Source organism: Ostrinia furnacalis, unplaced genomic scaffold (genome assembly GCF_004193835.3).
Source record: "Ostrinia furnacalis isolate ACB-3 unplaced genomic scaffold, ASM419383v2 OfSCF1404, whole genome shotgun sequence".
Taxonomy (NCBI): domain Eukaryota; kingdom Metazoa; phylum Arthropoda; class Insecta; order Lepidoptera; family Crambidae; genus Ostrinia; species Ostrinia furnacalis.
In genome coordinates this window covers 37,466-62,688 of record NW_021131643.1, presented here as the reverse complement: position 1 = coordinate 62,688, position 25,223 = coordinate 37,466, and the positions used below count along the sequence as shown (strand labels likewise).

The following is a 25,223-nucleotide window of genomic DNA, read 5'->3' as shown; positions in this document are numbered from 1 at the left end:
TTAGCCGGTTGGCCACGGCCTTACCTACAATTTTATGGAAAGTAAATGGTTTTTCAGCTCTAGCTTAAAATAGGCTGTTTTGGAAAAGAAAAATATTTTTTCTAATGTTACTTAGTATACAGAATGTTACGTAACTGTTGCTGTTGATTGTTTTGTGTGGGACTTTGGACTGGGCAGTAGGCAGTAGGTAGGTGGAAGGAAGAGGAGCAGTCACAGTAGAGAACATAGAGTCATTCAGAAGAGTGCAAGGAAGGGGCACAGGTACCGTAGTTAAGGAACGGCTGGGATGAGTAGGCGCATCCAGCTCGCAAGCCTTGAGAGGAATACGCTGGTTGAGGCGGCTATTGTAAAAATTTAGGAGCCTGCGGGTAATGAGCCACTGGACGTGGAGAGGGTCAATAAAGAACGTTATGTCCTACTTTGTCGAACATTAGCACGAGAACGGTTTGTCCAAAACATAATATGAATTTGGTCCTATTCGATGCACACACAACTTCCAACCCTATATAACCATCCTTACTAGATATAATCGTAAGACCGCATAATGCTACTTGTGTAAGCAAAATCCACCGAAATGAAAATTCTAATGAAACCAATATAACAATAAAAGATTTTCTAAGGAATTAGATAAATCCGATTTCAACTCTATTTCTACTGGCCTACTAGGTAGAACTTAACTTGAAGTGGGCTCATGCCAGTGTATTGTAACCAGTTTAGCCAATCACCAGTATTACACCAGCGTAGTTGACTCTATCAAACTTGGCTAGGAACACTTTCTCATAATTAAGGCACAATTTTTAAACTTTTAAAACGCTCTACATCAAAATGTACTCTAAGATGAGCTTAGATCGCTATTACACCTTTAAACAGCAGGGAGCCACACGCGACACTACTTTTAAATGGTCTACTTAGCCACAATAAAAAAGCCCTCGAGGCCTAAAAAAAACATTTATATTAAAACAGTACGTTTGAGGCGACTATAGCCCAACAGTGAAACGTGTCGGGCTGGCCGACTCGAGATCCGAGGGATTCAAACCCCTCGCTGCGATGCCACTGGACTATTGTGATGAACACACTCGTACACAACACAAGCAATTCTCAATCATTTGACTCCGTCTCTACATAATTTATTACTCACAGTTCCAGCTACCCATTTCAGTTTTTTCTCTCGCTCTGACGAGAATGAGACAACATGACCGGAAATGAGTAGCTTGAATGAGTGGCCGATAGTACTTAGTAAGTACTAAGCTTATCTACATAATAATAACATGATGAATTATATTTAGATATATTATAGATATAATTATAATAATATCAATTAGTCAAAATGGGTTTAATCTATGCGTATTTTCCAATGAATGAAAATTCCAATTATGACTATACAAAAGTTTTGATAAAGTGTCTGTTTGTAAGTTCTGAAATTGGTTTATTTTTTGACAATTACTGCACTTTGATTCCAGAGGGGTTACCCTGTACCCAGTCCTCTCAGAAATCTTTAAATATTCANCGCCTTAATTAACTCCATGGTGATACTTATTCAATATTACCGGTCGTGTCAAGGACGTAATAGACATAACAAGTGAAGTCAATATAAAGCTTGTAAAAAAACACGAAATGACTGAAGGTTCCGCAAAATCCTACTTGTTTATAAAAATCATCCATTAATTAGGCGCCAACACTGATTACTTATAATTAAAAATAACTCTTTATCTACTCTCTCCGCGTTATTTAACTATAATAATTATTTATGTAAGTTTTAACTGTAAACAAAAGTGTTAACTAAATAATTTGTAAGGGCAATTTTTCCTCTCACTTGATGACATCACAACCCCATCAATCACTTTGACCAGTTGTCAGATCATCAGACATCTTACTTGGTGCAATTTCATCAAAATCATTATGTTGTCTTGACATTTGAGACATCTCATAATCGTGGGAACAACATGCTCGTGATGTTATGGTACTTAAGATTCTATCTTATTTAAAAAAATACTCTTGTTGTAGAGTGCTCTTTATCATCCGAGGGTGTATCTGGTAGACGTCATTCTGTTATTTTTTCCAACTTTATAATCCCACAGACTTCAAGGAATATTTTCGAAAATGGAGGTAAATTATTGGTCTCTAATCTCGAATTTTGCGCTAAGCAATATGTCCAGCGTTTCCATTTTAAAACTTCATTAGTATTAGAAACTTGCCTTCAAAATACAACATTTCATAACGTAGGAACTTTCTAACTTGAAAGCAAAATCTCCTAAAAGTCCTGAACTATCCTCATTTTATTAGTCAACCCTGACATTGATTTGACTTTATAAAGATTCACTACCAGACTTGTATGTGATTATTGTTTTTACTATCGGTTCGGAGCCGTGTGCAGGTCAAATATCAAGTTCTGACGTCACACTATTGTTTGACTTTGTAGTCCAAGATTTCCGAAGCGCAATCAGGTGTAATTTTTAACCATTACAGTATATTAACCGGTTGACTGAAACTTTTTAATAGAATAGTTAACTGAACAGTTGTGGCTAAACAAAAAAAATTGGTGACAAATTATTCGAACCCCACAAAACACTTGAGCAAAGAACTATCATTCAATGATCTTGAATAGCTGAAGTGAAAATTGTGACTACAATTACAATAATGAGTTTGCTCGCCGTATGAGAATGTGGACGCAAAAGTCGATTGTGGTCGAACAAACCGAATATGTTCAAGTAAATGAATATTGGCAGTGATCTGGCTCCCAGACGTTATTTGAGACACAATATTAGTTTTCATAGGCCTCGCATAGCACGGAATCGACGCTGACAGCGGTGAGCGTGAAGATAGAACAGATTTCTATTTGTTCATTGGTGCAAGGCCTTTGGTAATATGATTCACGTTACTTTCACTGAGTATTCTTAATTTTCAAATCACAAATGCCAGTACCTTTTACTTCAAATTCCAGATCATGTACAACGAAAGTTACGACAAAAAACAAATGGGTTCTCTAAGTTCACTTGACCTTTATTTACGTAAGAGACGCAAACGAGTAAGTAAACTACAAATTTATCTCTCGCACCAGTTGTTTGCATATGTCGGTTCTCACGGACACGTTCTAACTTAACCTTTTCAGTGAGACTGTCTGCCATCACATTATGTAGAGATTCTTGAGATAGTTGCTCCCTCTTTGAAACTTTCTATGGAAGTATTCTCACGTCAAACGGCTTCGTGACCAGTGGATAAGAGATTGATCGACAATGAATCCATATGGGAAGTTGTCATATCAAGCTTACTTTTGACTTGTCCCTATTTGCGTATGTCGTAACTGCGATCAACTGTTGTGATTTAGCTATTGTTTTCTATAGTGTTACTAGGCCTTATTGGCAAGATTAGTTCCTTCCAGTAGGATTAACATCACCATCATTCAGAAAATGTTTTATGCCACTGCAAGGTAGACTTTCTCTTAATCCATAAGTCTTAATTTTCAGTATTTTGCGAATTGCAAATTTTAATTTCAAGGTTCCAAAATAAATTTTATATATTCACATAGTATAAAGAGTAAATTTAACGAAACAATTCTTTCTATAACTATACATAATATTATTTAATAGGCATAATCCGTACCACCGAATATTAATAAAACTGGTTTGTAATAACTGTTACTATTGTAATCTGCATCGGCAACGTTTGTTCGAAGGAAGTAATTTTGTGCTTTATTGCGTTCTTCACGCGAATTGTGGTTCATAATCAAAGTTCATAATATAGACACGCTTTCTTCTATAATCTAAACATTACATCATCTAATAGTTTTGGAATATCGCCGAAATTAGTTTTATTCCGAGTAAAGTAACCGTCAAAGGGAATGGCTTATCTTAGTTTTAGAAACTAAAAAGGTGTTGACAGGAATACGTCGGCAACATTAGTTAGTTTAACTGCCGCGTCTTTTCGTTGGCTATCCGGTTTGTAGGCCCACCAGAATATTAATAGAATAAAACTCCTATAAACAGACCGCAAGCTTCAATCTCCGCGGTACCTATCTAAATATCTTCTGTGTTAACTGTTTGCTGTTATGGCAAAAACCGTGCAACCGTATTGTACTGTATTTACATGCCGTCGCCTTAGAATTCCGAGCATTGTTTTGCCATTTTTGTATGCCAGTCTCACTTTCTTATATGGTATAGTAGTCCATGGCTCGCCTCATTTATCTTTCATTGGATTTTCCTATACAGGATGCATGAAATGATTCTGTTCGTATTCGATCAGTGGACGGTTTGTCAACAGTGAATTTAATTTACAAGTATTTTCGTCTATTTATCATACCTGCACATAAATGTTCCCTCCGTGGAAACACCTACAAGAATCAGGGTGTCCTAATCGTACCGGGCGCTACCTTGCACTGTCTTCCCCTCGAAAACTTATACTGTTTTACAGGCTCTGCACCCTCAGGCCGTAGTTATATTGTTAGCTTTTATAATTGATGCTTACTAATGCACGATGTTCAAGAAACCAATCTTTCGTTTGACAAAGTGTTTCCTTACCGTAGTAGGGCGGGGCGTAGGCGGCGGTGATGTGATGATATTTTTAGTCAAAATTATGGTTAACGTTTCTTCCTTTGTTTATTATGCTAATTAATATCCCTTGTCTATTAAAGTACGGGGATTTTGTAATTGTACACTATTAAACACACTGTCTGACGAAGCCCACACGTGTTAAGCTGATTATGTTTGAAGATTATGTATTATGAATTAAAATAAACGTAGCGATTACGTTTCGCTAAACGTTCTACATGACTTTCCCCTTAATAATAGGCTATCCATCTCCACACGACTGATGACACATTAGATAAGCAAACTTGATTATCTCTAGAAGAATCCGGCTCAATATCAAAAGCTAGTTGCTTTCCTGATTATGAATCGTTGTGTCGCCGTAGGAGGTATTCAGGGCGAAGCGAGTCGTTATAAAATAATTGAAAAATTCGACCAAGTCATCATCATATTTGTGCATTTTTTTTGACCGAGTCATGTTCTCCACAATGGACAATTAAATGGTAAATTCTATTATATTTAATTTAACTGTGACCAGACAAAAATATCTTTGTATTTGAATACGTTATCTGAATCATGATCTTGATGCTTGTTGTTTAAAAAAGCATCCCACATACATACAAGAGTTTTATATGCACTATAGCTGCAGATCAACTCTGAAATGATATGGCAAACAAGAATACCTGTAAGTTACATTTATTTAGCTCTTAAATTGGAAAGTCACCGTTACTCGTCCACAAATCATCCACATAAAGAGGGTTATTGATCCGCCCATCTTCAATGCCGCCACTGTTTTCTTTATCTTCTAAAGAGTATTATAATCAATCTCAACTGTTTTTGCCTTATGTCGCGCTGTGATTTGTGAGCTTTGTGATTTAGTCAGTCGGCGTCTTCAGCAGACTGCGGTGCGCTTATTAAAAGGCAAATTAAAAGCCCCGGTAATTGACGTTCGTATCACGCATGACCGTGCCGCGAGCCGAATACTCGATTTATGCCCTTAGCATTGGGAACGGCGAATCTCTTCTCGGAAAGGTCATATTTGCGAAATCGTCCGATAAAATCTGAATTTTGAGTCACGTCGCATTGACGCGATAAGAATAAACACCCGAATTATGCGCAGGTGCAGGCTGGAATAATATGAATCAATTCATTTTTAGTATTTAAAGATCATGTCTGGATAATAGCTAGACTGCTTAATGTTAATCACTTATGTACGAGTATGTTTGAGTCTTTACATAACTATACTAAACGTATGATCAAATAATACAATACAGACAGAGGTCTGCTCTGTATTCAAGAAAAGAAGACGAGTAATTTTTTAAATTGTCAGAACGAATCGAAGAGTAAACAACCGTAAAACAAGCTTTCAACTTTTATGTGTTAGCTTATGTTATAAAGCATTGTACTCCATTATGTATCGAGATGTTCCTATTTTGAGCGAGAACCGTTCCACCCGATCCGGTTAAAGTCAATTAGTAGTCGGCGCGTGCGCGCTCGCCCCACTCAAGCGCCCTCGATTGGGATGCGCCCGCGCCGATCAGCGCCCGAGTTCAAACACCCACACCATTTAATTCAACGGTTTTGTAAATTTTAGAGCCCCAAAGACCTTGAGATATGATTGGAAATCGCTTATTTTCCATACCTTTTCTAAGCAAGTTGTTTCTTTAGCAACCATTTTTAAAAGAGCTTCAATGTTGACTTCACTCAGTCCTCCTTTACCACCGCAAATAAATTTCCCTAAAGTGCCTTTAACAATCTCTAGTGTTTAGTATACACATTCAGCAGCAAAATTAATGTCGTTCAATCACCCCCGATCGATTAAAATGCCATTCATCAACTGATTCGCCAGTGCATACTGGCATCAATCCCATTGCACTTTGCTCTGACGATCCTCGCTTCCTCCTCTTTGCATCCAATGACTCCTAAAATGAGAAGGGGTTTGGGAATCAATTAAACTAGAAACAAAATCTATAACGGGTCAATACCCATTTGATTAGTTGTGAATTTAAGAAAACCAACAGTACGACTATTTAATCAGGCAATAAAAATTCCTTTCCAATACCTGCAGGATGATCATGTTGTACGCTATAAAATATACAAAATCCTTCATATTTTTTTACCATTAAACGTATTTTGACCGATCAAGGTCGCCTATTGGATTCCAAACTCATACAAAATAAGCATAACATAAACATAGGTGTCAACGAAACCGGAATAGCGATCGTAATATGAATGCGATTACGAAGGAAGCGGTCACTCAACGTCCACTTAGAATTAATTAGCAGAGTCCATTACGAGGAGTTCGCCTGATTTAAAACACACAGTTGTAACTCTATTAGCTTTCTTAGTATAATATCCTCAAGAGAACGCTGTTATGCTAATGGGATCAGATTACCTACAAGCAAACTTTTCGCAGATATATTTCACGGTTTTTTATTTGCATAACTTGTAAATGTTGTACATGCTTCTAATGAAATTCTTAGTATAGGAGAAAACAATGATGTTAGAATTTTCTTTGAACTACTGGAAAAACGCTTCTCAGTATTTTAGTAATCGCTGACTGATTACACCAAAGACTTGATTTTAATTGCCCCTTTTGCCAAGCAGTTTCAATACGATTAAATAACATAAGAGTGGTTAATTATCCAATCGTCCAACTCGACCAGTGTTAACAAGTGAGTAATCTTCTCTCCACTTAACAAGACGGGATTTTAAACCAGTGCTTCTTGCTTTCTTACTGGAGTTATCTAGGTCCCTAATGGTAGTATTATCTGATAAAAAAGATCAGCGTGCGTCATCTTGTGCCATAACTACAAAATTTTATTACGCGGTTGAATTTTGGCTGAAATCTGTCTAACTTTTCCCTTCATCAAGTATGGTAGAGTCACAATCAGTCGAGCACACATTATGCTTTTGGCTTTCTACTTAAAATATTCTGAGGTTAAACGTAATGCATTATAATGAAATCAACCTTAAGGTCAAGAATTCTCTACCTCAATTCTACGCCTACGTCTAATTCATTCATGGATACGTCAACCATAACCGCTTCAACAGTTGGTACTCATGCGATATAGCTATAATATTTCATGTTTTAAATCGATCTAAATTAAAAAAGCGTAGGTCCGATCGCGTGCTCTAGGTAACTTTACCTAATCAATATGGAGGTTGTGGTCGCTGGTTGCGTCATGTTTAACTTACCACGCGCCCTTGAATGCGTTTGACACTACCATTCCTGGTGTAATTATTTCATATTTTAAGCGTTTTGGTTTTGTACCTGGTCTCTTATCAATAGCCTTTAGCCTTCAAGTTTGAACTCTGCGAGGACAAACTATTTTTATTCCTTTCATGTTGTAGTTCATTTTTCCTGTGAAGGTCGATCTTATTTCACCGATAAAATTCTTTCGCTAATCAGGTTAATCGTTGATTATAAAATAATCCCTTTGCTCTGGTATGTGTGGAAGACACAATGTTTTCTCACATAACCCTTTTACGGAAAAAATATGAATTGATTTCTGCTCTAGCTACATAAGTAGGTATTACTTATTTCTGTGTCTTCTGTCGTATCTATAATAGCTGAGGCAAATTATTTTATCTAGACGCTTTTATTATCTTGTTTTTCGTTGAGCTGAGAAAAACGTAGAGTCGTCGCGGTCATAAAGGTACTTGCGAAGGTCACGCAAAGGCTTCAACAAATAACCTACAAAGTCTTGTATTCTTGTTAGATTTTCATGGTTATACTCGTAAAATAGTAAACCGTCATAAAGTGATAGTAAAAAAACAGTGTAATGAATTTGCTCGTCATTATATCTGTGTAATGTGTATTTTACATTTTATCAGCTATATTAAAATTTGCTTTAACAAAAATATCTTATTTATGATACCACACTGTTATATCTATAACAGTCTGGTTAAAATATACCTAGGCTATCTCTAATCTTGGTCTTCCTATCAAAGCATATGGAATTCTTATTTCTCTCGATTGGCAAGGGAATGGGATCTGGCAAGCAATAACGCTACATGACCAATTGACCATAGTAGGGTTAAAAAACCATGGTTAAAATTTTTATTTCAATGGAAGTAAGAAGACTCCCTAGGCAAGTCATGTTGCCCTCAGTCCCGGAAAAACTATCTGGTTGGACTTTTTTGTAGTCAAGCCGAGTAGATTCTGTGGCTAAATGAGTCTCCATGAAGAGATATTTCTTCAAATCCTACCAGATTTCCCACATCAGTCCTTGATTCCCCAAGACATCCTGAAGTCCTGATCTGAATACTGAAATTTAACGTCCATCTTTCCAGATAAACGACAACACCAACAGCAGCAATCTTCGAAGTCTTCGCGATCGCCGTCGCCCGAACCGGCGGGGGAGGCGTCGCCGGCCAACAATGACTCGTTTCGGCCGCTCATGCGGACCCCCCCGCCGAGCCGTGCCGGACCGCCCCCCTCCCCGCCGGTGCCCACCCATCCCATCGCCCCAGTACCCCCCGATCCTGCAGGACCTCTCCCTCTCAGCCCGTGCCCAGTCTGCGGCAGAACCTTCGTCCCACAATCCCTCGCCAAACACGTCAAAATATGCGAAAAGATGACCGTCAAGAAAAGAAAGACCTTCGACTCCTCCAGACAAAGACGCGAAGGTAATAATTCATAATTGCATTTTGCTTATCAGTTTTGGTGGTGGACTTTCCTTCTTGATTGGGTTTCATTTTTCCTTTTCATATTAATTATTATTTATACCTCGGTATTATCATTTATCAGTATCATTATTTTTGTTGGTAAATTTATATTTAGTTAGTTATTCATATTTATTTGTAAAATATCATTGTAATTATGTAGCAAATTGTTGTGTAGCATGAGTTTTATTTACATTTTACTTGTATTGATGAAAGTTTTATTTTTGTGGGTAAAAGGGCTGTCTTCGGAGAATGGTGTTAAATCTGGTGAGTGGGTAGACAGTTTGCGTATCACTTAGAACCTTGAGCGTGTGTGACTTCGTTTCCCTTTTGTGAATGTTTACTAATGCATTTCCCTTAATTCCTTATGTTTGTACCAACTAATGTAGCGTGTAATATGTAAGTATATTATATTATAATTATTATGTATCACATGTATCGAGTGACAACGTTGATTTGTTAGACATATTATGCCAATTTGTATGTAATAAACTGACATTATGTGTCTGGCTGACCTTCACACCAAGATAATAACAGACAGTCAATCTATATGATTTTATGTATTTTACCGTATATGTGTATCATTGCATCCTTTGATTGCTTAGTACTACTGCGTAGGAGTAGGTATAAAAACATTATAGTTATTTTACTATTTTTAAAATTTATTTAAACTAACATAATGCGCACGTTGCAGCAATCTAAGCAGCTAAGTAGCGAAGCATAAATTTATTTGTATGTAAATATTGTATTGTGACTAACCTGTATGTCTCAACGCTACACTAACAGGCCCCTATTTACATAAGATATTTTGTCAGTATGTTCAGTAACACACACCTACCAGGTCCCCTTGGAAACCTTGGGTCATGTTTCTCTTATAATTAAGCGAGTGCATGGGTTGTGTGTGAGTTGTAACTGTCATGTTCTTTTGTGACGTCATGCGCTTGCGTTTGTCTCCATGTGTATGTTGTCATTAAACCAGCATTAATTAGTTTTTCTGTCAACCAAATGGTCTGTGTCGTGAAGGAAAACAAAAATATATTGGATTACACGTCTCGGATTGCAACGACGATGCATACAATAAATTGTTTCCAGTTAGTGAGCAAACCGATAAAAAGAATGCGTCTAAAAGCAATAAAGTGTTTTCACAAAATGTTAAGTTGTAATATTTTATTTATCTATTTTCAGTGAAATCTTATAAATATCTGGCAGTTTTATTATCTAGCATGCGCAATAGCATGACTTTTTAGTATATTAAATAACGTCACTGTCAAGTTCTATTTTTATTGTGACAATTGAACGTAAAATGCTACATAGTTTATTTATTGATTATTATTTTTATAAATAATTATTTTCCTCGTCGTAATGAACCGATTATTTATATTTACAGGTACAGATTTAGAACAGTATTTGCCAAAGAACTTTGGACTTCCAGAAAACAGTCCATTTTTGGAGAAGAGCCCTCCCAACACGGCCAAAGCTGTTCCCAAGCCCAAAACTCAGTCAGTTCGAAGCACCATCACAAAAGTAAGTATTTATATGCGCTAAATTATGCATAATAATTCAACTTCAGCGTCTAGAAGTCCACTGCTAGACAGACGCTAGACAGACGCAATTTCCTGCACTCATTCAAAAGGAAAACTTTTCATGAGCACAACAACATCTTGTAGTAACAAACAAGATCTGAAACCAATTAATAATGATAAATTGCAACCTTGTCAAGCAAAACGAACTGTTTTTAAAATAAACTCCGCAGATCTTTAAGTATTATACCTAAGTATACTAAAACAGCCTGCTATGGCTAAGGAAGCGACTCATTTGTTATGCAGATAATCACAGCCTCGCTGGCTGACTATTGTCTAAAGGCCACTTTGTAATGATAATTACGGTTCATTACCTTATATTACCGACAAAACAAACGTAGAAATTATCATTTTGGGTAAAATATGACTTGTTATGTAAATCGAATCGTGACTAAAAACCAAGTGAAGCTGGACAACTTAGCAAAGTCATTGTGCAGTTTCGCTTACCAATTAAATAAAATAACGAAGTGTTATTTCGATGACTTTTGAGAGTGGTTTAGAAACTTGGCTGCTACCCCAAGACTGTCGCGACTTCCATCTCCTTTGGATTTGTTTGAACTTTTTAGTCTTATCGCATTTCCCCAAAAAGTCTGCATTTTTTCGCCAACTCAATTGACTTATTATTTTATTGTTCTCAAAGACACTAAAACATATATTTTACGGTCAATTAAACACTGATTGGGTTATCTGGGTGGGTTATTGTTATTTGTCACGAGATATTTAAGAAGTATGATGAAATGGCGCATACTTTTCTCTGTCTAAAATCGACAATAACCCTTCTGAGATAGTATCTCGTAAAAAAATAGTCAAAAAAGTTTAGTTTATGGTGTCAAAAACATAATAATAATCATACGTCAGATTCAAAAGGCGGTGATCCTCAGCACGGCACGCATTGTCCGGAGGTTCCTCAGCCTGTGACCCTGACCACCGGTAGCTTGGGCCCTGCTCCGCTACCAGCGGATTAACTATTTTTAAGAATTTTTTTTATAATGTATTTTTAGTTTTTTTATAATTTACATTGTAAAAAAAAATATTAAATAAGAAGGAAATTGAATAAAGAGATAATCATACGTCCACTCTTTCAGCCAATGGCCGAGCTGCAGAAGTGCCCGCACTGCAGCCGAGCGTTCGGCGTGCGTGCGTTCGAGCGCCACGTGGAGTGGTGCGCGGACAAGGCCAAGATCTTACCCGCGGCGCCCGCGCAGCCGCCGCCGCACATCGCCGACGCCAAGCAGCGGCTTAACGCTCGCACGCAGTATAAGGCGCCGCTGGTGCGAGGCAGAAGGTCAATATAGCTACCCTTTTATCGACAGGAACCTAGCCTAAAGGTCAATGCGCGCACCCAGTATAAGGTGCTGTTGGTGCGAGGCAGAAGGTGGACATACCCTTTAACAACAGGAACCTAGCCTAAAGGTCTCTTAGGCCTAATTTCATTAAAAAAAACGATATAAACGAAGCGAAGATCTTGCTGCTGCAGCCGCCGCCGCACATCGCCGACGCCAAGCAGCGGCTCAACGCTCGCACGCAGTATAAAGCGCCGCTGGTGCGAGGCAGAAGGTGGATAAAACATTTTGTGTAGCCAATGCGAGACTGTATCTAACCTGTAAGGGAGAAGCCACATGGTGCGGTGTGGTCGCGGCGCGGCGCCGTAGCGGTGCCGCTGCAGCGTCCTTCATATAAAAATCAATAATATGCCAGTCGGTGCGTTCTGGCGCCGCACTGCAGGTACACCCCGCATTTGATTGAGCGAGACGGTGCCGTATTTCGGCGCCGCATACCACATTGAGTACAGTGATGCGGCAAAATGTTTGCGGTGCGGCGCTGCACCGTGTGGCTTCTTACTACCTACACTACTTTACTCACTTACTACTCTACTCACTCACTACTCTACTCACTCACTACTCTACTCACTCACTACTCTACTCACTCACTACTCACTTCTCACGCCTACTCTAAAACTCGCGCGGGTGGATGGAGCTGACAAAGCTAAGATCTTACCAGCGGCGCCCGCGCAGCCGCCGCACATCGCCGACGCCAAGCAGCGGCTTAACGCTCGCACGCAGTATAAAGCGCCGCTTGTGCGAGGCAGAAGGTGAATATAGCTACCGTTTTATGCTTTTATCAACAGGAAAGTAGCCTAAAAGTATCTTAGGCCCAATTTTACCAACTAACGAGTTGAGCAAGGCGAAGATCCTGCCCGCGTCACCAGCGCAGCCGCCGATGCCAAGCAACGGTTTATTAACGCTCTCACGCAGTATAAAGCGCCGCTGGTGCGAGGCAGAAGGTGGATATACCCTTTTTAATTACGGGAAATTGGCTTAAAAGTCTCTTAAGTCCAATCACCAGCAAACGAATTTAACAAAGCGAAAATACTGTCCGCGACTCCCGCGCAGCCGCGATGCCAAGCAGCGGCTGAAAGCGCGCACACAGTATAAAGCGCCGTTTGTACGCGGCAGAAGGTAGACGATATACCTACAATTTTGTGTAGCCAACTGCGGGACCGTATCTAACTGGTAAGGGCCTACGCTGAAACTTGCGCGGCCCTCCGAAAAAAGTTATACCCCGGGACTACTCGACCTTGCTGTGTGGGTTCCATTACTTCAAATGGAGGCCAGGCTGTAGTCTGAGATAGATGCACGGTCTACAGGAGTTGTTTGTATGCGCACGCGCAGACTTCTTTCATACGGAAATTTTTGTAGGTACTTAAAGAGAGGGTGCCAAAATATTTATAGATAATCAAGTCTGAATGTCTGTACGAGACGTAAAAAATGATAATGGTGGTCTCATAACTAATTAATTTGTCACTAGACCCTATCATTAAAATTATTACATGTGTTTCCCAGGATCATTGAGCCGTAACGATTTGACACAGTTATTATTTAAAACAGCAGCAACTTCAACAACCGGTGCTTACCATCACGCGTGTTGATAATAATAGTTTTGGATGGTATGATCACCTGTTGTGGTGTTCATTGCATCATTAACGCACTAAATACAACTGTACTGGAAGGCAATCAAGCATTACTACATGTTTATTGATGTTTCACATCTGTTAGCTGACGATAACTCTGTATCTTGCCAAGGCGATTTAGTCCATTGACCTACCATAGCAATGATGAAGTATTATAGCGTCAGACATATAGGCAACATAGTCTGACATAAAGGTGCCATAGGAATTTGTGATTTGTACGCCTGTGATAAAGATCAAGTTTGTGTAAAGATCATGGTAGTGTGTATTGATACTTCACCGGCAATACAACATGCCCAGTTTGGCAGAACTATGTGCAACTAGTGGCCTACCTAAGTTGTACGAGTCCATATTATAAGATACGAACTGCCATCTTATACAATTTATGTAGAACAACAAGTTTATTAACATATTATGTGCTTCACATGTACGATCACTTTGAAGAAGAATGTGACTGTGGTTTCTAATTAGACCAGGCTAGTGCTAAATTTTCCTTACTGTGATGTTTTACAAGATAATTATTATGTTAACATATTCTTAAGATGTCTTTAAAACGTGGTTCATTTAAAATTATTCCAATCGGTCCACTTTCTAAATGATGTTCTACAAGAACATTAATGTGTTGCATATTTTTAAAAAGTTGTAATGGTGCAGGTGAGCGCAATTAACGTAATTTACAAAATTATCGAATAGGAAACCTTAGATATTCAATAATCGAGTTTTAGATGTTACTAAAGCTTAGTAAGAGTATAACTACAGGATATTGAATACAAACTCTAACCAATCCAATATCATGGGATGATGGCTTATGTGACCAATTGATGTGACAAAGGTGACAGAGTTTCTTCCGCCACTTCTTCTCAATACCAGCCCATATGTTGTCCTGAAGTAGTGGTAGGGCAAGCTATATTTCGGAAGTGTATAGGCGCCCTGGAAAGGGCCTAAGTCAATGGCGGATTTACAGTTTTGCCGCCCGTAGGCTAGGGTCGGGTTGGATCTTTATTTAATTTTTATCTTCTGAAATCGACTAAGCGTCATCTGAAATCTGCCGCCCCTAGGACGCTGCCGCCCCTAGGCCGCGGCCTATACGGCCTATTGACAGATCCAGGACTGGCCTAAGTACTGAATAAAAGCTTTGACTTAGACAAATCCAGACGCCCATCCAACTAGCCGTCTTTATCTATCGTCTCGTCTCTTTTACAGCTGTTCTTTTTATTTATTTTCTAAATACTTGTTGCAGGTCGTCTCAAACCCGTGACAAGTCGTCCAACAGTCGGTCGGGGTCGGTCGACTCATCGCGAGGCCGATCACCGCCGCCGCCGCGCGAATACGGCGACTATAACAAGCATGGTCGGACTAGAGCTTCAGGTAAGTCTTTAGTAATGACGTCATCTGGCGTAGGTACTCACTTCTAGCACCCCACTAAACCATTTATCTTACTCTCAATAGCGTGCGATGCTTCTAGCGAGTAACGGCGCATTTAGGTATTTGCGTTCACCTTTACGCCACCGCTACTAGCATTGCAAGCCTTTTAAATAAAGAAAGGATTTTAATAGAATCTATTTCTAATTGATGCAGCTGATTTTAAAAAAAAAACCTTTTGGATCACATAAAAATCCAAGTGATGTGTAATAAAAGAGATATCTGGTATTCTTGAAACATAGATGAAATGCATTTTCAACTCTTTTACAGAATCTGTCTCTAGCAACGACTGCCACGACGATTCACCACACGTGCCAGTGATCAGGAACTCTCGAAACTCACAGAACAACTCTTCAGGAGACGCCAATGTCAAGGCGAGGCAGGCCAGGCTAGCTCGAGACCTAAGCAGCTCCAGGTATGAACCTAGAACTTATTATCTACTACATATTTATGTTTAGCAAATAAGGGGAAAGGAAGGTGCTCCTGGTGATTATTTTTTTATTTATTTTTTCATTCTTGTTTACATTTATTTAGCGTGACATTCCTGTCTCCTTATTTGTTTGATACAAAACATTGTTACTCAATTAAATTCCCTTCCTTTCCCCCTCCAATAGAAATAATGACCAAGAATCCCATCCAACACCAATCCAACAAACTAATACTGATCCTAATATCAAGAAAAGTTCAACGCAAAATAAGATTAGAAATAAAATGAATGCAAAAAAGCAGCAACAACTGAAAAAACTTGAAGAAATCGCAGATAAATACAAAGAAAGAAACCAAACTAGAGAAGAAAAGAAACCCATTTATAAAAAAGATAAAAGTCAGATACCTATTCCAAAGAAAATTAATTTAAAAAATGAGATTCAACCTGTTGAGGATCCGCTATCTAGTAATTACAAAGACGAAGATAATAAAGTGAACGATGATATGAATTTAAAAGTTATTGAACCAATCACCAGGAAAAAAAGAGCTGCTCCCAAATCTACAATAGTATCAGTTTCAAAAGAGAAGAAAGTAGTTGAAAGAAAAAAGGTACAAGATAGTGAAAAGAAAAAAGTTACAGTAAAGAAAGAAGTGCGAGACACAAAATTAGTGAAAGAAAACAGCATGAGTTTAGACAGCCTGGAAGATCAGTCGACTGCTGGCACTGATAAAAACTGCGCGTCTATTGGAATCAACACAGAATTAATCTGTCCATGTATACCTTGTGTTATATACGATAATCTAGATCAAAATCCTAAAAGTAACAAAAAAACAAACACTGCTAATAAGGACAAAAATATCCCGAAACATGTTGACGAACCCAAGGTTGAGTTACTGTACAAAAATCCAATAATGGTTAGTTCGTGTGATATACAAGAAAAAATAAAAACAGAAGTTCAAACTGACTCCAAAGAGGATCTGACGGATTCTAATACCAACATTTACCTATTCACAAAAAGTACATCCGATAATGATGTTGTTGAATCGGTCAGCAGTGTTCCAGAATCTAATAAAAAAGATTATGCATGTAAAAACATAGACAAACTAGATAAAAGCAAATACAAATCCAAAGAAACTGCTGAAAGCTTGACTTATGATGAAACTGAACAAACGACAGAAGATATTCACGATCTTTCAGCTGAACACTATGATGAAAATTACGAACATGATATGAGTGCGGATCTCGATAATTCTGATGAAAATAAATATCATGATAACGGCCAATACGATCAAAACGTAGACGACGAAGAAAATGATATTGTTTGTCGACATGGAAGTGGCGACACATACACAAAATTTACTGAGAATCCTGCTGATTTAGAAGAATTTATTAATATTACAGATAAAATGATGAGTAGTCATTATGCAGCAGAAAAATCAAATATAGAGAATGACCTTGAAAATATTCATACGCCGAGAACCAATTCTCTTGAAACCATTAATGACAATAGCTCCGATAAAAATACCAACAAAAATGTAGAATCGTCTAAATACAACTTCTCTGATTCTTTTCAAGAATTAAAGAGTGATTTAAAGCACTTGATAGAAAGTGCTGGGGACGAAAACGTCAATCGTGCTTTAAAAAAATCTGATGAGGAAAACAGTGTTGATACCAATAGAAACGTTTGTGACATGGAGCATATAACTGTTTATCAATTAAAATTCTATGAAGAGAAACCAAAAGATGACAATATTCTTAAAAACGTCGCATCTGAATTCAAACTGCCCTCTATAAAGGAAACAAACAAACCTGAACGAAAACTTGCCTGTAGCAAAAGTAGAATGCAAAAAATTTACAAGCCAAACAGAAAATACAGAATGCTGGGTGAACAAAACCGCACCAATTCAGAACATCAGACTTTTATTGTTAAAGAAAATGAAGATGAAAAAAGCGATGAACTAACTGAAGGTCCCCCACTGAAACTGCCTCGAATCGAACTTAAGAGGTTTAAGTATCCCTTCCCTTTTCCTATCATTATCTATAAAATATTTTAGATTATTATCTTTAAGTCTCATCCAACACATACTACAAATCACTTAATTTTATTTACACTTTTCCAGGCTCGACGACAACTATGACCCATTTGTATCAGCCGCGAGACAAATGAAAGAATTAATGTCCTCAGACACCAACATTCCCAAAAAGCTCCAAAATTCCTCCAAAGATCCCAACCGCACACTCCCTATCCTACGCACCGGTAAAGAGAAAACTCTCCCCGCTTACCTTCGTGCCGATAACACTAAGATGATGAAAGACACTCTCAACAAAACATATCAGAAAACTCCCACTCTACAAAGAATGAAATCATTCGGCAGCACGAACAATGACAATAACAGTAGTAGCACCTTCGGTAGTAGGTGCAGTTCGTTTAGGGTTAGGAACGAGAAAAATAAATCTAGTCAAAAACTCAATACAACATTCACTAAATCCAGTAAAGAAAATATAAGTACGCCGGAAAAATCTTACTTCAGTCGGAATAGTAATTTGAATAGATCGTTCTCAAGTTACACGGCATCTAATTATAGCACACCAAAGCCAAAAGATAAAATTCCAAAAATAGCTACTTCTATGTATCACAGCTTCCAAAGAACGACAATAAAACAGCCTGTTAAATTAGACAAAATTAAAAGGGAGGACGACAAAAAAGAATTCGTCAACCTTGACTCCATTCTAGCTGATGATAACTCGTCAATGACCGATAGTAATTACATTGATCCTAGACTCATTAACGAAAATGACAATTTGCCCATCAACGTTAACACAATTTTAAACAATCCCGATATCATCAGCAGTATGGAGTCATTACTCACTACAGAAAACTTACCTGCTAAATTCGAATCTTTCAGTACCACTCATAATAATTTCAATAACAAATTAAATAATAATGTAGAAAAGACGAAAAATAATATTAAGAAAATAGAAAATAACAATAACATTAGTAATAGCATAAATAACAAAAACACTGCCCCAATCATAGATGATTTAAGCGCACAATACGATAAGATTATGTCTTCTTTAGAGCAAAGTATAGCCTCCAAGGGCTCTATCAGAGACGACGAGTCACTGTGCGAGGACTTTGATATCGAAGAGTTCATGACATCGTTTGATGAGGAAATTAACAAACAAAAGATAGAGAACAAAAGAACTTGTAGTTCAACAACTAGAATTGTTAAACAATCTGAGCTTTCTGATAGTAATAGGAATTTGGAGTTGAACAGCATCAGTTCTTCTCCAAAAGTAGGTAGTAATGGTATGATCCCAGTTAATAAATCCATGTCTCTCAATTTTAGCAGTAACAATGTTGTGAACGAGAGTCTATTCCCATCCTCCGTGAAACGTTCCACTTCCCTCCTTGATTCCATTCAAAAGAAGAGTGTACAGAAAGGCGATAGTGCGAAAAGCCGACACAAAGCTGATCAGTTGGAGCAAGATATAATGCAATCTCTGAAGGACTTCGACAAATTTTACGAGCCTGATAGGAACGAAAACATTCAGTCCAAAGAGATGTCAGCTTATAATGTATCTCACAATGGTACGGCGAGGCGGAACAGTCGTGTCAAATCTGAAAAGACGAACAAGAAGAAAGAGGTTGTGACGAACGGGAATTACACACCTAACGGGAAGTCCAGCAACGATTCAGCATATAGCAGGTTAGTCAGGTAACTAATTATATCAATGGATTGTCCAAATTCAATTTGTTTTTGTTTAAACATATTTCGTTACAATTCTACTACCTTCTAGGAAAACATTATAACGCACTTTTATTATTTATAGCTTGAACAGAATATCGCCTTCGAAACTTTCCATCTGCAATTCAAAAGAACCGAACGGTCTCACATCTTTGGAGCAAATCCCGGCGGGCTCGGATTCCAGTGGGAAGGAGGAAATCAGGTCGATGTCCAGCGACGAGTTTTTGGCCATGGAAAGATCTGCAGAATTGGATGAACCGTTGCCACAGCCAGACATTACGTTTAAGGAGTTGGAGAATCATCCAATAAATGGTAATATTTTTTAAATAAATGTTTCTAAGTTCGAGGCTGATATTTTATGTAGATATTTGTGAGAAAGCAGGCAGTGATAACACAGCGATTTGTTAAAACGAAAAACACTAAAATCATCTTGTTTGAGTAGCCATCGAATGCTTCTGAAATCTGTATTTATAACTTAGTAAGTTGGAGGTGGTTTGCGCCACTACAGACACAAGTGACCAAGACGGGAGACCTCGACCGTTACTGGACTTAGGTTTCGCTCGCTAAATTATTCTCGTACATTGTCTAAAGTCTAGGTCGCTGTTCTCTGTAGCGGCGTGAATGGCCGAGTTTGCCTTTAGGGGCAAACTACTTCACAATATAATCCCCTGACGTTGTCAACTTCTTCCCATTTTCGCTTTCCTCCCTAAGTACATACACACAAAGTAATCAAAATATTTTGTGCTCATTATCCACTGCGCTGCGGTATCAGTACTCAAGCAATGTAAACTGTTTACATTCTGACGTCGCTGCTGTCATTATTGCTGTCACGAGCAATATATTCTGTTTTTGGACATATTGCTGCGACACTGGCCCCGCCCCCTTGTCACGTCTCCCTTTAGTTTCTGTGATTTATTCGAAAGTGTAGTTACTTATACGTGTGCATTGCAGACAAGCGCGCGAGTTCCCGCGCGTCCTCCCGTCGCAGCCCGACCTGGCGCGAGCGCAGCGGGCAGTCGTCGAGCGGATCGGACGCGTCACTGCACCGCGCGCGCCGCGACTCGGCGCCGCGGCTGTCGCGCTTCTGCCACGAGTGCGGCAGCAAGTTTCCCGTCGACTCCGCCAAGTTCTGCATCGAGTGCGGCGTCAAACGGCTCCTAGTCTGAACGGGGGTTTACACGGATCGATTGCTTTTGAGGTAATAGAGGTTTTGGTACAGGACTGAAGCTCCGAGTTAGATACGTTTTTTTTTTCCAAAAGAAAACAACTCGGATTTTGATGTCATATCGTCTGTCATATTTGTAATAAAAAACGGCTAATGAAATATATTTTGGTAGTACGTAAAATGATGTAAACAAATTACAATTAAACTTAACCAAACATGACGTCGAATGTCGACCCGTGTAAATCCCGTTGCCCGACCAACGCAGCATGTGAGAGCATTTATCTAGTCTTATAATTTTGTTGATTTATTGTTTGTATGGCTTTAAGTGCACCAGAGATCTGTCGCGGCCGAAGTAGATTTATGTAGGAATGAACGAAACGAAACTGATTCGTTGGTATTCTTAGTGTTGTGCTTATTTTTGCAAGATTGTAAGCAGACGTGATGCCGTGATATGGCAACAAATATAATTTTCAAGCTTGCATTTTCTTGAAACAAAATGTCAGAGAATTCTTTTGAATATTTTATTTGATAATGTGTCGCAGAAAGAGAAGAGAGCAAATGTCTATTTGATAAAATACAAATTAATTATGCATTTGTTTTAAATAGACCAGTGACGCAAAACAAATTAATGTTATTTTTATCCTGCATGAATGTCTTTTCAAGGCATTGTGTTTTAAACAATGAACTAATTATGTAATTTACATAGTACGAATATTTTATGTAACGTAATTTTAGCGCATGAGTAAAGAACCAAGCAAAGCCAAAGCTTCCAAAAAAAGGGCAAATTAAAATAATAAAACATAGTGCATGCAGATTTACGACGTACGTATCAACGTGGCGTTTCGACGCAAGAGTGCAAGTATTTGCATAATGTGCAATGTAGCTTTGTCTCTGGTTGGGGTATGTTACTCGTGTGTGTGAAGTTAGTCGATTGTGACATGGTTCTATTTAATGTAGGTAAGCCTCTAATACTACTTACATTTTACCAATAAGGTAATAAAACTATGCATTTGTATGAGGTTGAAATGAAATAAACCAAAATATTTCTTCACGCTTGGTTTTAAAATATTAACGAACCTCGTAAAACGCACACGTAGGTATTTTTGCACAAACTGACAATATTGGCTCATTGCTTTTAATTACTTGTAATGGGTAAGTCGAATCCGAGGACTATTCTCATATAGATTTTAATATAATGCCTTGCTGTAAAAATATTAATATATTATGAAATCTTATTTTACAAAATGTTACCAAATTCCTTTTTAAAAACACTTGATTGTGCCTTCTAACTGTAGATAGAATAATTACTTCTGTTGTATCACATTGGTCCACTTGCGAGTTTGTTTATCGCAAAGAAACGGCTTCAAACACACCCGTCTGTGATATTACATTAGCAGATCGAAAACTGAACACAAAATAAAAAAAATTGCATAAATTCTGGAATAATGAGTGCCAATTCTGTTTACGAATTGAGTTTTGAAAGGGGTTTTATGTAAACTTTTATTTTCTCTTTCCTATGGTAGCAAACTACAGTTTTATTTTTTAGAATTATTACCTTCCAAGATTTCCATTAGTCTCTTGTCTACAATGTAGTTGGCCATTTTAACAAGACTGATTTATTTTCAAGTTTTCGAACTATGAATAAACCTTAGTTACTGTTGTATATTGTTTTTAATAAAATAACAATTTTATCATGTAATAAATTAACATTTTATTAATATTTTGTTTTATTCCTCAACATCTTTCCTACCCCAAATGACTTTGTTGATCTATTCCTGCTGTCACATTTTATAGTAACAAGTGAACATTAGAAAAGAAATCATTTTATTGATAGATACAAATAGAAATAGAAAGCATATAGGTAATAATATCTCCTTTATTTTTTAATATTTGTCAATATCTCATTTAAATTGTATAAAATTTACAAAAAAAAATAACTACCTATCTACTACTATACTATACTTAATACTTCATGATACGTAACCTAATTATTATACATATTACACATAAATCATGAACTTTTGCCACACAAGATATGCATTAATGTTAGAAGTAATAAAGCAGTTCAAGTTTTTAGGCAAGACAGTGTATCTAAGCATAGATGGAAAGTTCACAAAGTATTGAATAAAATGTTATTGCTGAAGTCAATGTACTTTATATTTATAAAATTAGGCACATACAATTCCTTTATATTACTTATTACTAAAACAAGAACAAATGATTTGTTTATATTTACATTTTGTGAGTAGCTAAAAAACCACACTTTATACAATACTTGCTATAGTCTGAACATGCTCCTATGAGCCTTTCTTGTTGGTATTGTTCCGCGCATCCGTAGTCTGCGCAGAGCTTCTCTTAGGTGCTTCGGTTGCAGAGGACCAGGCTCTCCAGATTTTTCCAGGACTTCCAGTGCTAAAAATAAATTATTATTTTAATCACAAAAGTCCACATTATTTCACTTGAACACAGTCTTTAACCTACTAGGGGCCCTGGGCACATGAGGATCAAGGGAGGCCCTTCTTATCTGGAGAAAGATCTTTTATGAGAACAGACTGGGGCCTCTTGGGTCACTGGGCCCTTTTATTAATCACGTTTATTTTTTTATCCCAACTAATATTATAAATGCGAAAGTAACTCTGTCTGTCTGTCTGTTACGCTTTCCCGCTTAAACCTCGCAACCGATTTTGATGAAATTTGGCATAGAGATAGTTTGAGTCCCGGGAAAGAACATAGGATAGTTTTTATCCCGGTTTTTGAAACAGGGACGCGCGCGATAAAGTTTTTCTGTGACAGACAAAATTCCACGCGGGCGAAGCCGCGGGCGGAAAGCTAGTTAAATAATAATTACCTTCTTCCACAACTTCTCCTACAAACACCTTGGCAATACCCGACATTGCAATGACAACATTCTGACCGACAGATCCCCCGGTAATGGTCTGCATTAGACGCTTTACGGCCGCCTTAGGGAATGCAGCACGCCTGTACATTTCATACCTATCTAGTTGTTCTTCGGTGAAGTTGGATACGAGAACTCTATAACAAAATTATTGATCAGTATCAGCATAAAAGGCAAAAGAAACGTAGGACGGCCGAAGAAAAGATGGGCCGATGACATAACAAACAAGGCAGGGAAAAATTGGAAGCACATAGCCAGCGACAGGGAAAGGTGGAAAAAGATGGAGGAGGCTTTTACCCAAGTGGGGCCACAAACAAGAGATACAGATTAATTGAATCAAACTGTAAAAATGTGGAATATAAAGCTATAATAATAAAAATAATCAGCATAAATAGTTGTCAACTTCAAAAGATTAGTAAATGAATTTATTTCATGAATACATACTGCATTTTTTCTCTCTCTTCTTCCTCCAATTCCTTTTTACTTTTCTTCTCCCTTTCTTTCTCACTCAATAATTCCTCAGCAGTTTGAGATTCATAATTTGTAGATTCATTTTGTTGGTAGTCATTCATCTCTGATAATTCTACATTGTCCTTAGTTTCTTCTGTAATATCAATATTATCCTGAGTTACGTCAGATGGAGCTGTTTGTTCCATTGATATCGAGTTGTCAAATGAGTAGTCGTTAATGTAGGAGTCGTACTGGTCATTCATAGGGTCACCCTGAGAGCTAATGTAGGTGTCAGAATTATTGTCAGTGTACACGTTGCCTAGCTCATCTGCCCTGTGCACCGTCTCCACGTTCAGTGAGCTATCTGAATATGTTTCAATAATTTCACTCTCTAAATTACTTGTTGGTACACTTTCACCATAATTCATTAAGGTTGTATCTGAAAGTTTAAAAACATTAAAGTAGCAAGATTCATGGTTTAATGACTTGGCATTGTGCCCACTCCAAGAAAACGAAACTATTCCAAAACCAAACTGACTAGTCTTACTACTAAAGGGAATTAAATATGTATTGAAATTGGTTAAACAAAAAAGTAACTAACATTCGGGTTCATCCTTGAGTAACTTTTCTTCAGCTTCCAAAGATATTTCTTGTGAATCGTCCTCATTGGAATCGCTGTGCTCCAATTCGCGGGCCAGTTCATCTTCTGAAATCACAGAAATGGCTCATGTCGTAAAAAAGATTCGAAATTACTAATAATTAACAGAATTATAAACAATTTTAATGGTATTTTAATGCGAATAACCTCAAGCATTTACCTCTCAATCTTTCAGCCTCAGATAGGCCATCGCTGCTGGGATTGTCTGCCATTTTACAGCAATAAAATAATAAAATTAAATTAGACCAATTTAGTTAATCTTCACAAGTTTTATCACAGAGCACGTAATAGCAGTTTTATTTGTAAAAATAATTTTGTAAATATTAATTCTATTTTGATTTTTGACATTTCAACCACAGAGCACGTAATAGATTTCAACAGCTGCCAACAATGAAATAAGCTGTGTGCTGTGTTGTGTCAAGTAAATAAAAATACGTCAGTGGAAAAACCAACTAGCCATTATGTTTGTTATGTGTCAAGGATGTTTGTGAAGATGCAGAAAGACTCATGAAAAACTTTATCTAATGGAGAAAGAGGAGCTTAAAGGAGGAGGGAGGTAAATATTTAAACTGTGTGAAAGAAAAATGTGAGCCGTGCTCTCGTGTGTGAGCGTAATATAAATTTCGGCACCTTATAGTTAAATGTATACCTTCCTGCTAATCCGAAACTGGCACACGAGCACGACACGCCCTATAGTTATAATTACCAACTTCAATATAT

The 25,223-nt window shown here is 37.8% G+C and overlaps 2 protein-coding genes across 6 annotated transcripts in view; one reads left to right on the top strand and one right to left on the bottom strand.

Annotated features, from left to right (window-relative positions):
• Nucleotides 1–22,166, top strand: part of LOC114352550 (probable serine/threonine-protein kinase nek3) — a 46,837-nt gene extending 24,671 nt beyond the window's left edge. For 3 of the 5 annotated variants that reach the window (XM_028304180.1, XM_028304176.1, XM_028304178.1), the window contains exons 2-10: nucleotides 8,817–9,152; nucleotides 9,426–9,455; nucleotides 10,576–10,712; nucleotides 11,854–12,053; nucleotides 14,977–15,104; nucleotides 15,429–15,573; nucleotides 17,706–19,304; nucleotides 19,420–19,646; nucleotides 20,286–22,166. In XM_028304180.1, coding sequence (XP_028159981.1) covers nucleotides 8,817–9,152; nucleotides 9,426–9,455; nucleotides 10,576–10,712; nucleotides 11,854–12,053; nucleotides 14,977–15,104; nucleotides 15,429–15,573; nucleotides 17,706–19,304; nucleotides 19,420–19,646; nucleotides 20,286–20,500 — 3,017 coding nt within the window. In that variant the 3' untranslated portion in view covers nucleotides 20,501–22,166. The remainder of the gene's footprint in view (nucleotides 1–8,816; nucleotides 9,153–9,425; nucleotides 9,456–10,575; nucleotides 10,713–11,853; nucleotides 12,054–14,976; nucleotides 15,105–15,428; nucleotides 15,574–17,705; nucleotides 19,305–19,419; nucleotides 19,647–20,285) is intronic. The other 2 variants (XM_028304177.1, XM_028304179.1) reach the window with 2 other exon arrangements.
• A 230-nt stretch (nucleotides 22,167–22,396) lies between these two features.
• Taf11 (TATA-box binding protein associated factor 11) lies at nucleotides 22,397–24,821 on the bottom strand. Its single transcript, XM_028304181.1, has 5 exons — nucleotides 24,664–24,821; nucleotides 24,447–24,551; nucleotides 23,840–24,284; nucleotides 23,348–23,532; nucleotides 22,397–22,911 (listed from the first exon to the last, which is right to left on the bottom strand). The coding sequence occupies exons 1-5, from the start codon at nucleotides 24,713–24,715 to the stop codon at nucleotides 22,778–22,780; spliced, it is 921 nt and encodes a 306-aa protein (XP_028159982.1). The 5' UTR covers nucleotides 24,716–24,821; the 3' UTR covers nucleotides 22,397–22,777.
• Nucleotides 24,822–25,223: the final 402 nt, after the last annotated feature.